This window comes from Ahaetulla prasina, chromosome 2 (genome assembly GCF_028640845.1).
Source record: "Ahaetulla prasina isolate Xishuangbanna chromosome 2, ASM2864084v1, whole genome shotgun sequence".
Taxonomy (NCBI): Eukaryota; Metazoa; Chordata; class Lepidosauria; order Squamata; family Colubridae; genus Ahaetulla; species Ahaetulla prasina.
The window spans coordinates 133,724,727-133,738,667 of NC_080540.1; the positions used below are offsets into that span (position 1 = coordinate 133,724,727).

The following is a 13,941-nucleotide window of genomic DNA, read 5'->3' on the forward strand; positions in this document are numbered from 1 at the left end:
CACATGGCAAGGCTCAAGCAAGCTTGAGAGACAACCTACAACATTAGCTAAGACTCCCACCCCCTGGGAGTCTTGACAGCCAATCAGGATACTCTTCCTGTGCCCCAGAAAGTTCAAAGCTCAGAAAAAGCATAAAACCAGGGAGCACACAGGATCTCAGCCCTTTTCTGTTCAGGATCTCAAGCCATGTGATCCTGGCCACCATTAAACCATCTTTCCAAGCAGCCTCCATGTTTCCAGTGTCTTTGTCCCCATTGGAACTGAACCCAGATGGATATTTCTTCCAACAATTGGCACCCCAGATGGGACTCCAAGCTAACCTAACCAATGGACCTGGCCCAGGTAAGCCTCCCTTGCTAGCAGCAGACCCATTGAGTCTGTGGGTAAGTTTTCCTGGACCTTGGCCATTTGGAACTAGGTTTTAAAGGGGTTTTGAGTGTTGAGCTCAAAGGCTGCTTGGAAAGAAGGTGAGTACCTCTAAATTTTAATTTTAAGCATGGAAAAGCATGGGAAATATGTGTATGCCTGCATGTGTGTGAATGAGAGAGCCCTTCTCCCAATCATAGCTGGATCTTGCATCCTCTGTGCATTTCCTAACCGCAGAAAGACCAAAAGTCTGGAGAGCATGGGGGTTTTGCCAGAGCACAGGACCTTCTGTTAGGGAAGGAAGAAGTGTGTGTGTGGGATTCCACCTAAGGAAACAGTCTGATTCCACCTCTTTGAGCAACCTCTAGCCGCACCTCTGCCTACTGCTAGCTCCAACGAGCCGTGACCGGTAGGATAGAGAAAGCAAGGGGGGGAAGCCAAACGTGGAACTTTGTGTTTATTAGGAACGGAAGCCGAGCGAGAGGAAAGTAAGTGTGAATGAAGCAATTAAGAGAGTAAAAAAGGAAAAAGGAAAAAAAGAAAAAAAAGGAAGCAGGAAATCTGCTTGGGGCCCTGGATGCCCGGAGGCTGCCAGTTTTGCCTGGTATGCGAAAAAGGAAGCAGGAAGCAGTGTTGAGGAGGTGCTCGTACCTACTGGAGGGGCAGTAGGTCCTCTGGGATCACCTTTTTTGATCCAAAACGGAAGCTCCCTTAACAGGAAGGTGCTCATACTTCGACAGAAGGGAGTCGAAGTCCTTCCCAGAACTTTTTTTTTCTGAAAACTGTAGGAGGGTCCACCGGGCTAAGCCAAAGTGAAAAATAAAACCTCACATCGGAGAGGGAAACATGGGAAGCTGTAGCTCGAGGGTGGCGGGAAATCCCCTGGAAGACCTGCTTGGGGCCTGGAGTGCCCGGAGGCTGCCAGTTTTACCTGGTATGCGAAAAAAGAAGTTGAGGAAACTATGTGAAAAATGGACTTTGCTAAGAGATGAGAATAGGAAACAAATTTGGCTAAATAAAGGTACTTAAAAGAAAAGGGAAATATATAAATAGGAATGTTTGGGTTTTTGTTTTGTTTATCTGTCTCTTTCTCTGTCTTCTATTGAACCACGTGGTCTGTCTGTTAAGATTTGTGCCTTCCCTAATTTAACTGAGATTTATGGCGGGAATGATCAGTGTGTGTGTAAATCTCAGAGTTTTGTTTTTCTCTTTGTCCTTGTTTTTTATGTGTGTATGTCTGTCTTTGTGGGCCCTTGAGGTAATTGTAACTGTAAAATGTATCTGATCTCTAGAGACAAGAATTTTAAATTGTTAGGGAAAAACAAAAACAAAAGGTTGAAACAATGAAAATGGAAAAAGAGAGAGAGAAAAGAAAGAAAGAGCCTTTACCCTGTTTTCGTGTGGCCACCGGGAATAGGGTACAGAACTTTTCATTTCTGCTTTTTTCTCCTCCTCTTTATCTTAAAGTAACAACTCAAGTTTATAAGGAAACATTTTAAGTTCACTTACAAGATAAGTTTATGAGGAAACGTTTTAAGTTCACTTACAAGAGAAAAAAAAATTCAATCTTGCATTTACTGTGTGTTTAAATGATTTTACCTGTTCCTCTTCCTAAAGCATGTGAATCCAGTTTTTTTTTCTTTCATCAGTTGTGTCTCCATTTTGTTGAAACTGCATTATCTTTTAGTAACTGCAATACTGATGTGTTGTTTCTTTTCAAACTCTGCCTGCAAGATATCTACCCCCACCCTTTTTTAATCCTGTTACAATGCCTTTCCTGAGAAGATTACCCACAAAAGTAGGGAGGAGATCCTGTTCTAATGTCTTTCAGCCCTGAAAAGATGACTCTGCAACTGTGGAAGCAGAGCACATGGTTCCAGATGCTGCCCCCAGAGGAGACCTTCCATTTGTTGGAGCCAGGAATTGAGTTTGAATCCAGCCCCCACTGAAAGTCATCACAGCAACCAGATTGGAGCAGACCTTTCCAAACCTGACTGACCAACAAGCATGCCACCCAAAAGATATGAAAGAAAGGATCCTGAGATGTATAAGTAAAGACTAAAAGACTCTTTTCAATTCCCAGAAGACAACTGGAAAGACTATGGGGGAGGTGGAAATTCATTGTAAGGTTTTCTGTCTTGTCTCATTTACATTGTAATCAGTCTAAAGTATTCATGTAAGGATTGTATTTGAGTGGCTGCCACAGTTAGTTCTGAACACCTGAGATTTCTGTCTAATGGTAGGGAAATTTGTCCAGCATGTTTGTATTGTTTGTATTGCCTGAATTGTAAAGGTAGCTGCATACACAGGCACACACAGAGACACACCATTCAGAATTAGACTGAAACTATTCCCTTCACTTACCTCCACACAAGACTTCTAGGTTGATTTTTGCTCTGTGGCACTAAAAGCCCAAGGAGTCAGATCTCCCTGCTAATTCCATGGGGGAGGGGCATCCCCCTCAGGCAATTCCTCTCTTGAAGAGATAGCAGAAAAAGTGATATCCAAAACCCAAGCCCTGACTATGACTCACAAATGATGCTGCCCAGTTGCCCAGTAAAGCAAGATATGTTGCACTGGTGGTCTCATGAGTAGAAGTCCCAGGGCTCATTGTCTGGTAATTTAAAAAAAAGAAACGAATAAGCCTGGATTGCACACTGATTAACCTCAATTTGGACTGAAAAAAATCTTGGATAGACTAAAGTAAGAGCTAGGGCAGGTTCAGTAACCAACCCTTGGAAATGGGCAGCCTGTAATTTAAAGGAAAACCATGGCTGTGAAAATTTTGGGATGTGTGCTTGCTTGACCTGACTGGAAGCTCACAGAAAGTGATATCTAACAGCTGAAATTAATTGGCATAGAAAATTGGATACTGTAAAATTCTTACCAGAACTTTTCCCCTGGCTGCTAGACCTTCATGGTTGAAAGCTTTTGGGAGCCACTGAAGGAATCTTTTTTTCTGTTGTCTCTATCAATGGCTTCCTTTGCATCAGGAAAATTAAAAGCACCCACTGATTTGATCAATTTTAATTTTTTGCCAAGAGCATGTTTCAAAACTCACGTTTTGAAAAAAAAAAGTAGGGATTGTAGGAATTTAGCACCCACCCCTCCTAGAAGAATGAAATATTTTAGAAAATATTTAAAAGGCAAAATATATTTCCCTGGATAAGAAATGGAGAAACATGTTTTAAAGACAGCAGCTTCCTGACTCCCCCCCACCTTTGTCAATGGGCCATTAAAAGCCTCAGCTAAGCTCACTCATTCCCCCCCACCTTTGTCAATGAGCCATTAAGGCCTGAGCCAGTCCATTGTCTACATGACAAAGATAGGATTAGCCCCTACCCATCTAGCAACTGAAACTCATCACATGGCAAGGCTCAAGCAAGCTTGAGAGACAGCCAGCAAGGCTAGCTAAGACCCCCACCCCCTGGGAGTCTGACAACCAATCAGGATACTCTTCCTGTGCCCCAGAAAGGTCAAAGCTCAGAAAAAGCATAAAACCAGGGAGCACACAGGATCTCAGCCCTTTTCTGTTCAGGATCTCAAGCCATGTGATCCTGGCCACCATTAAACCATCTTTCCAAGCAGCCTCCATGTTTCCAGTGTCTTTGTCCCCACTTGGAACTGAACCCAGATGGATATTTCTTCCAACACCAGGATTACACATCAGGATTTGGTCCTTTGGGTGAAGAAACTGTCAGGGTTTGACTGCCACAACAAGCTTTTGCTTTTCGTGGTTAGGCTACTGTCTCATCTAAGCCCAAAGAACAAGTAGAAAAAAATAGACTCCATGCATGAAGCTTAACAAGCAAGGTTCCCAACTGACTGGCATGCAACATAGTCAATGCATGTGAACCCAGAGCATCCAAAAAGAACATCACAAGTTTTATTTCTTGTGTTATCTACAATTCTGTATAAATAAATAAATGACAGAACATTATCAAGAACAAAGCTGGTAAAATAAAGACTCCCACAAGATAAATAACCAAACAACAGATAGCAGGAATTATTCATTCACATTACATGCATTATTTAGTGAATAAAGAACTTTATGAATCTGGGAAAGAGTAGGTGGACATTTTTAGGATAAATTACACAGAACTATCTTCTTTTAAGTTATTTTAAGTTTAAGTATCACAATAATATTTAAAGTGAGATTGTTATACAATCCAAAATCATCTCTTATTTTAATTTCAGGCCATATTACATTTAGAAGAAAGGTGACATTATTCTTACTCTTAATTTATAGATCTTCATATGTGTTTAAATTAAGAATACATATAGCTCTGGAAAATGAAAATTTAAACCAAACTGCATATTTCCTAAAGAACAATACTCCTTTACAAAAATAAATCACAGGAAGGCCTAGATGCCAAGTGATTAAGCAGCTTAGAGTAGACAGTTACAGTCATACTATATTTTTATACAAATGTCCTAGGACACTAGAAATTACAGGAAGATAAAAGTTCTCAAACATACAAAATTTAAGAAAAATCTATTGCTGGTGGACTAAACAGAAAATTTTTAACAGCTGGAGAGATTAGAGAGGAAGGGATTAACAAGGGAGAAAGAAGGCCCAGTGGAAAATACACTGGGCTGTCTGCCTAACACACTTGTGGCTGCTGGTGCCAGGGCGTTGCTTTCAATGTGTATTCCCTACAGTGTACCCACTTACTTTTTTTGTAATCCCTTCCTCCCCAATGAATGTAAATGTAAAATGGAATTCTCTTCTTGTAATTATTCCAGCCCAGGAGGGCATTCAGCTAATGGGCCTCTGAGGGAAGCCAACCATCTGAGGACAGGCAAATGATGCTGGCTATTTGCAGCTTCTGTAAAGGAACAGAAGCGGAACAGTTCCCCTTGATCTTCTGATGTGAAACTGCCCAAGCTGTTTCTCCTTACAATCGTTCCTTTTTCTCATGAAGAGACCACAAGACAGTTATCTCGGGTAGAGGGGAGGGGACAGGGAGATGGGGGAATTCATCATTTTGCTCCAGCTGCATATTGGAGCCTTTTGAGGACACTAGGTTTGTGCACTTCTCTTGCTAACTATTTTTAGAAATTGTCAATTAATTTAAAGAAGTTAGTAATTCTTTTCATTAAGCTAAACATACCTAATTTCTGCAACCTGTGTGTGCGTGTGTGTGGTCTTACCAAAAGACCACTTAAAGCAGCACTAACACTTCATTTGATTTTGATTCTGTCGCTCTATTAATGCAGCCTAGGACTGCATTGGCTTTTTGGGCATCTGCAGCATGCTGCTGGTTCATACTTGAATGATTGTCCACTAGGACTCCAAGATTAAAGTGACCAGATTTCAGCGATGGCAAAGCGGGACACCATTGGCGGGGGGAGGGGGGGCTGTGCATGCGCGCTGAGTCTTGCCACCTGCCTGAAGGAGGAGGAGCGGCTGCTGCTTCTCCGCTCTTCCAGGCAGGCTCGGTTCTTCTCTTCCTCTCGGGTGAAGTCAAGCGGCGTCTCTCCTCCCTCTCGCGCCCCCTTCTCCACCACTCCCCCTTCTCCGCCTCCTCCTCTTGTGTTGCCGCCTCCCATTTTCAAAATGGGAGTGAAAAAAAAATCAGGACTTTTTGGAATTGCCGCGGGACACGGGACAAATTATTAAAAAGTGGGACTGTCCCACCAAAAGCGGGACGTCTGGTCACTATATCCAAGATCCCTCTCGATGTTGAGCCAGCTACCACCTATTCTATTCTTGTGCATTTGGGTTTTTTTGCCTAAATGTAAAATCTTGCTTTTCTCTACACTAAATTTCATCCTGTTAGATAGGGCCTGTCAGGTCCACCATCTTCAGCTTGGCGCCACACATGTGTCCTGCCATCAAAGGACTGGGGGAGATAGCATTTGCGGGGTGGAGGGGACGACAAATTGGCAGCAGTAAACCTGTATGCATTTTTGTGTGGGAATTCAGGAATGGGATGACAGCTGAAGAAACGCTAATCACTGTGGGACCAGTTTGTGCCAAGGTATCTTCAAGGCCGTTTGCCCTGAGTGTGGAAAGTTACCAGCCCAAACACCACGTTCCCAAAACATCCAGGCAGCATCACATTGGGTCGGTCTGGACAGGTCATGGAGGGAGAGACGGGACTGAAGGAAATAGCTTTGTCTTGCTGCACAGGAAACTCAGATTCTGTCTGACTTTCCTGCATCCAGCATCTCTTAGTAAAATTACCTTTCACTTCAACCAAATGGAGTCAAGGGTTTTTGTTCCCTAAACGATCACACTGGGCAAGTCTGACAGAGTCCAATGTTCAAGTCTGTCAAGATCCTTCTATATCTTGTGCTTATCTTTCGGAGTATTGGCTATTTCTGCCAGCTTGTTGTCATCTGAAAATTTGATGAATCCCTCTTCTATCCCCTTGTCATTGATATCAGAGTATTGAGCCTAAGGCAGAGCCTTGGAGTACCCCACCACATATTTCCCTCCATATAGACGCAGTTCCATTAAGAATTACATATTGAGTGTGGTTTGTCAGCCACTTACAAATCCATCTAATGGTGATGCTGTCTAACCCACATTTTTCTAGCTTATCAAGATGTAGTTTGTGATCAACTTTATCAAATATCTTACTGAAGTCCAAATAAATTATTTCCACAGCATTTGGCTGGTCCACTAATTTTGTCACTTTGTCAACAATGCAAATAATGCAATAAAATTTGTCTGACATGATCTGTTTTTGACAAATCCATGTTGGTTTCTAGCGATGACTTTGTCTCTAGGTGTTCACAAATTTATTGCTTGATTATTTCATACTTAAACTGGTTTTACATTTAGCTTTTTTCCTCTAAAGTAAGGAAGTTTGGAGAGGTTTCTTTTAAAGGAGAAATTATTTCTTTCTACTATGCTTTAGTTTTTTGTTTGTATTTGGATACTGGAATTACTTTATACTTGTGAAATGTGGTTGAGCTTATAAAGTGAAGATAAGGAATTGTACTTGAAGATAAGATATTTCGAATATTGTGTATTGGAGCTGTCTTTTATAAAGAGGGAATTGTCCCCATTTTGTCATGCTAAACTTGAGTTTTTTACATATTCGAAGTTGGAACCATTTCAACTTTTAAATGAGATTTTATTATAGTTAAGTGGTGAGATGGTTTTATATAAATCAATGTTAAAACTTAACAATTATGTAGGGATCTTTTGTTGGTAATTGGATTTAAGAAGATGTTATTTATCCAATTTGCCTACTTACAAGAAATGGATTGTGGGATGGAGAGATTTATATTTGTTACCTAAGAAGGGATGATATTAGGGAACTCTTTATACTTGCCACAAAGTGAGTGAGGAGTCATTTTCCAGGACAGGGATTCTTTATATATTTATTTCTCATGTATTTTTTTTTTTTGCTTTCTTGGATTCTATTTATTATTTTATTTTCAGTTTAAAGCTGAAAATACAATCATATGATTTCCCACCTAATGAAGGATTCATGAGCCAGGAGTAGAGATATGCAAAGCATTTTGAGGTCAAAAGATTCTGTCCTTAAATATCTTTTTCCAACCTCATCCAAAAAAAATTCTGAACTTGCAATACTGCCAGTAAAAAAAATCAGAATAGGGTATTTGAGGTTGGAACATTTCCTCTTTGAAGTGTTTTGCACAGTTCTAGATAGTGGACTCATATGAAATGTTTAAACATTTATAAATCACAAGTTAAGCAAACACTGGATTGCAGTCACCCAATCTACTATTTTCTAAGAATCTACCTTAGGTATCCAAAAGCACTGTTGGAAGTACAGATTATAATTCAGGTTGATGCTTTATAGGCTTCTAGGTTCATTAGATGAAAATAAACTAAAACATAAAATTAGGAAAAATAAAGAACTTTGAAAGTACAAGAAAAATTGTCAGCAGTCACACTTTCACTTCAGGTGACCAAATATTCAAGATTAATATCCTTAAAGTCCAATAACTAGTTAGGCTGCTGGAGGGTGGGATGGGAAAAAACCTTCAAATTACAAAGAATTGAATTTGTCTGATAAAACTATTTATGAATATAATGTATCAAAGTACTGTTTTTAAATATAGGCATATTCTATTTATTAAAAATATAACAATTTGAATAGCTACTGCAGAAAAGTACATATCAAGCATTCTTTCTGAATATAGGATTTTGGAGATCTCCTTATATTTAATGTAGAATTATTATGGAAGAATAATATAGAATTTTAGCACTAAATTTCCTGGAACATTTTAAGAATATTTTGAATCATTTTAACTTGAAAATATCAAGTTACAGGTAAATAGAATCTATCTGGACTTAGCTGATCTAAACTAAGTCAAATCTGGTTAGCGTGACTACAAGTATATCCCAAGTGAGACTACAAGTATATTCCAAATTTGATTCATAAGAGTGAATGGGGATTTATAAACAATCTTAAATATGTTTACCTATAAATAAGTCTCAGCAAGTATTATGGAACTTTTCCCCCAGAAAAATCTTTGCCTCTTAATCCTTCTTAATATTTCAACCTGTTGCAGATCTAGAATGACTGTTATACAATTATTTTAGATCAGGGGTGTCAAACTCAATTTCATTGAGGGCCATATCAGGGTTGTGTTTGACCTTAGTCAGCTGGGGTGGGTATGGCCGGGGTGGGCGTGGCCAGCTCAACATCACTTGTGTTGGGGGCGTCTGTGGTGGCCAAGTGCTAAGGCAGGATTTCCCGCAGACCCTCCCTCATTATAATCTCCATCCTTCCTTTTCCTTCCTTCCTTTTCTTCTTTTTCCTTCCATCTTCATTCTTTCTTCTTCCTTCCCCTCTTTTGTTATTTTTCCTTCCTTGCTCTCTTCCCATCTTTTTCTTTTTCTTTCCATTTCTCCTTTCATATCCCTTCTTGCATGCTCAAATGCAAAAGGGGAAACATTCCTCCTTTTGTTTTTAGCAGTGGTGGGATTCAAGTAATTTAACAACTGGTTCTCTGCCCTAATGATTTTTTCCAACAACCAGTTCACCAAACTGCTCAGAAAGTTAACAACCGGTTCTCCCGAAGTGGTGCGAACTGGCTGAATCCCACCACTGGTTTTTAGTTTGTTTTGATAGCCCCCTGCCAGAGAAAACGGGGCCCAAGAGGGCCACATGCGGCCTTCCCAAGTTCTCTTATCGCTGAGGGGCACCATGGGTCGGTCCTTTCCTGTTTCCAGGATGGCTCTGTGGGCCAGATCTAAGTATCCCGTGGGCTGGATCTGGCCCACAGGCCTTGAGTTTGACACTCCTGTTTTAGATGGACGAATCACTCCAACCAACAGTTAGTTGAACATCTTTCAGAAAACTTCTCCACTCAGCTATCACAAAAAAATTAACTAGGTTAGTAACTACATGGATTATACACATCCATTATTATACAAAATAAAGTACACATGTATATGCATTGAGATGAGTGGCTACACAAATTTATAAATAAACAAAACAACACAACTAGGGAATCACTTTAGTACAAAGCTCCTTTATGATTTTCATTCCAAAATATAAATGAATTATGTGAGTAATTTAAAAGGACTTAATTTACACATATTTCTTACTTACTTTGATCAGCATAATTTTTTGCTTTCAGTTCAAGTTGCCGAGTTTGTGATTCTAAAGCTTCTACTCGTATCTGTATCTCTTTTTTTTCTTGTTCTTGAGAATCTTCAAATTCAATAAATTTCTGTCAAAAGAAAATACATCTATGAGTATATTTAAATATTTTATATATTTAAATACTTTATAGAAGCTGTTTAACCTCTTTTCCAAGCCATTTTAGCAGCACAAGCAAAAGAAGTACACATTTTTCTATCCAACTCTATACTATGTCAGAGGATACAATCCTGATTCTTCCAGGGATAATTTTTATGGGATATGACTCTATCCTGTGCTGACTGCACCTGGACCATGTTATTTTGACTCAGAAATTAAGCCGAGTTTATTTTAGTCAATACTGTGATGGAAGGGCTACTAAAGGCTGTATTGGAATTTTTTAAAAGAAATCCAGAAAGAAAGCAATAGCAAACTACTTCTGTACTGTTGCTAACAAAACTACTGGGATATTTCCATGCAGTCATCAGGAATAAAGTTAAACTTGCAGGAGATTCTACTTTTACCATACAGGTATTGTTATAAACATTAACAATATCATTCTCCCTATATCTATTCCAAAGAATGCACAACAATCCAAGATTTTGAAAATGTACACTAGGGATGGAGAATCCAATTTAATAGTCTGCTGTGTTGACAGAGAGACAGAACTGACACATCTTAGCTTCCTACAGATGCTCTTAGATAAAGTCACAGACTAAGCTATTTAAGTAATCCTTTGAGTCTTGAAGTTTTTAAGAGATTATTCAGTGTTTAACAGTGAGTTTTTAATCCATTTATCCTGAGCTTCCCTGATAATCCAAATGAAATTTCAAAATAGAACATAAACTTTTTATTCTTAATAAAATAGCAATTCAAACAATTTAAAGTATTCAAAGTAGTTAAAATCATGTAGTACCTCAGTTTTAGGTCTATTTAGTACTCTTGTGTATAAATATGGCACTGAATATTCGTTTCCTAAAGCTAAAATCTCCCAAGCAACTTAATTTTAAAATAAAAGCAAAAACAAATTTTCTTTTATTTGCTTTTCAACCATATAATAAGGACAGAAAAGAACAATCTACAAGTGGCATCACCAGATGTGTTAAGGAAACATTTCATAACACCAAATTACAGAAGTAATATTAAACTAGTGATGTAGTATCGCACTAAAGATACATACTCTCTTGTCCAAGGTATTCTTGAGACAAAAAACAACAATTACAAATGAATATTTACAAATAATTTTATTTAGATTGGATAAATTTTTCTTCTAGTCAAGAGACTTATGTACATACACTGTTCGCTATTGATGATTAGAACATACACTACTTTCTGGCCATTTCAAAACATCTCAGATAAAACTATCTTTAGCCCTATCAATATCAGAAAGCTTGTTTAAAAAATGTTACACACAAATCACATGTAAATCATAGGCCAATCAGATTACTCTGTTTTCTCAAAATGTTTAGTACAAATTATATCTGTCGGTAAATATCCAAGATAACACTAATGATAGAAAAAAGCCAAGTGCACTACTTAAAATAGTTTTATCCTCTTCTTTAGCCAAAAGAATCCTTAAAAATACCATGTGATACATACTGCCTTCAGGCATTAAAGAAACTGATAAAGATAAATATATTCTTGACTGAGACATAACTGCACAATAATTATTATTCAATTAAAAAGTCCACTTCCACTCACATTCCTGTCAAATACATATATGAAAATAAATTTAACTCTTTATTTCAAAGCTAACTCTTGCATTCATCAATACATTTATATAAGTAATGTTGTAACTCCTTATATTTTAGTAACTCACAGCCAAAATCACCATAATCATTTCTGCACTCATCACGACTAAAATAAGTGTCAAGGTTCATCTACAGATCTTGAGCTACATATTATTTGACACATTTGTTTCTGATGACAGTGTCTGTCCTAATTTATCATTCATTCTCAATATTATTTGCTTCTTCTTAAGCAGCAATATCATCCCTTTTAATAAATGAATCACCAGAATCCTGGGACTGTCTTATCCTGCCCACAAATCAAAAGAAAAATTTCCCCTAAGGTATGGAAGAAATACCACCACCACAGTACTTATAGTTTAAAAGCTCTTCAAAATATGTTACTGAAACACTATAAAAGTTGTCAAATCATGAGCATCACAGTTTTCAGGAATCAGACTGGGAGTTCTAGTTCTGACTTAGGCATGATTAGGGCCGTCACACTCTCAGACCAATCCATCTCATAAGGTTGCTGTTGTGGAGAAAACAGGAGGAAGAGGAGGTATTATATATGTTTGTGTTAGCCCTTGCGTTATTTATACAAAATAATAAAGGTTGTTTTAAATAAATGAATAAATACATTCTGAATGCAGCAGGTGAACTTAGAATGCCATGCATCAACAGCATGGCTTTATCAAACAACCTACCTAAAATGCTCAAGTGAAAAGCAACTTTCAATGTTACAGGTGGAAAAATTGCATACGGAAGGATTAGTTATTTTTTTCTCTTTCATCTATTTAAAATTCAAAGTTTCATTTATATATAAACAGATATATACCGGTATAAAGATAGCAAGATAAAATTATTATTTTTTCTAGATTAACTGAATTTAAGATCAGGGCACCTAACATTTACAAATTCAGCATGGCAGAAAAAGCATATTACTAGCAATTGTGTTTTCTCACATAATGCAACCTATCTATAATTTTTAGTATCAAATGTGTTGCCAAAAACTAAATTAATCTCACTTCTGATATTTAGCATCTTGGAGCTCCATGAAAAAAAAATGTTTTCCTACATTATCTGTTGCTTCAAAGTTTTCATTCTCCAGTTCTTAAGACCACAACTTTCCAAACATCATAAATTCTCTACAAGAATGGATTTATTGAGGCCTACCATTGTGTAAAGAGCATATAACAACTACCACACAACTAAAATTACTGCCCCAGGGCATGAAAATGTTGGAAAGCAATAAACGCAGCCTTTGAGAAATTCACCCTCTTCTACCCATTGTGTCATAAGATATACAGCTGGCAAGGATCCTGTGTTAACAGCGGGCCAATCAGATTCCTCTGGAAGGATCAAAAGCAAAGCATCTCCTTCAAATCAACGCTACCCCAACGGTGAGACCAGAAGCTCTACCACAAGGCCTTCGATACAAGATTCACACCCATCCATCCCCGATTGATCAATTGATTTTTCTATTCTAAAAACACTTCCCCCCCCCCCAGCTCTTCATTCAATGACAACTGCCAACTTCCACTTCGGTTGTGGAAGTCCGTCCCAGGCAAGCAAGCAAGCACCAGCCAGCCCGGTCTACTACTGTACAACATCAATTTGGCTTCTTCAATCGTCTCCCCACCAAACTTTTAGCCACCGGGCCGTCGTTCAAGTGTCCGTGTAAGCAGAAAAGTCTCTCTTGAGATCCTCCGGGGCTGCCAACATCATCCCCACTACCACCGCGCCCCAAAGTCCTCGTCGTGTCCCCCCCATCCCGCCTCCTCCTACGCACCTCCTCGGCCTGTTTACGCAGCGCCTTCTCCCGCTCGTACTGGGTGAGGAGCTGCTCGTTGTCGTCCCGCAGCAGCTCCAACTCTACGCTGGTTTCCTGGCTGTGCGCACAGACCGAGTCCAGGTTCTCCAGCACGGCCACCACCAGCGGCATCAGTTCGGCCACCACCTCCTCGTCGTAGCGCCCGATGAGACGCTCGAACTCGCGGTAGATAGAGCCCGCCAGACCAGACACCCGCTCCGACATCATGGCCGGGCCGGGACCGCCCGGATCCTCCTGGTACACCACGCCGTCCGCCAGTTCCATGGTCTCGGAGCAGACGGCGCACAAGGAGCCGGCCGGGCGCCAAAAGGCCGGAGGCGAAGAACCCGCAGGAGATGCAGCGCCTCCCTCCGCAACGGAATCTGGACGGGAAGGAAGCCTGGGTGAAAGGCGCGCGGCGCTGACCTCACCCACGGCGCCGAAGCGGAGGGAGGGGACG

General features: G+C 39.6%; 1 protein-coding gene across 3 annotated transcripts in view; it reads right to left on the minus strand.

Annotated features, from left to right (window-relative positions):
• Positions 1-13,924, minus strand: part of SPAG9 (sperm associated antigen 9) — a 101,961-nt gene extending 88,037 nt beyond the window's left edge. For all 3 annotated transcript variants that reach the window (XM_058172866.1, XM_058172867.1, XM_058172865.1), the window contains exons 1-2: positions 13,461-13,924; positions 9,912-10,032 (exon numbers count right to left, since the gene is read on the minus strand). In XM_058172866.1, coding sequence (XP_058028849.1) covers positions 9,912-10,032; positions 13,461-13,766 — 427 coding nt within the window. In that variant the 5' untranslated portion in view covers positions 13,767-13,924. The remainder of the gene's footprint in view (positions 1-9,911; positions 10,033-13,460) is intronic.
• Between the last annotated feature and the right edge of the window lie 17 nt (positions 13,925-13,941).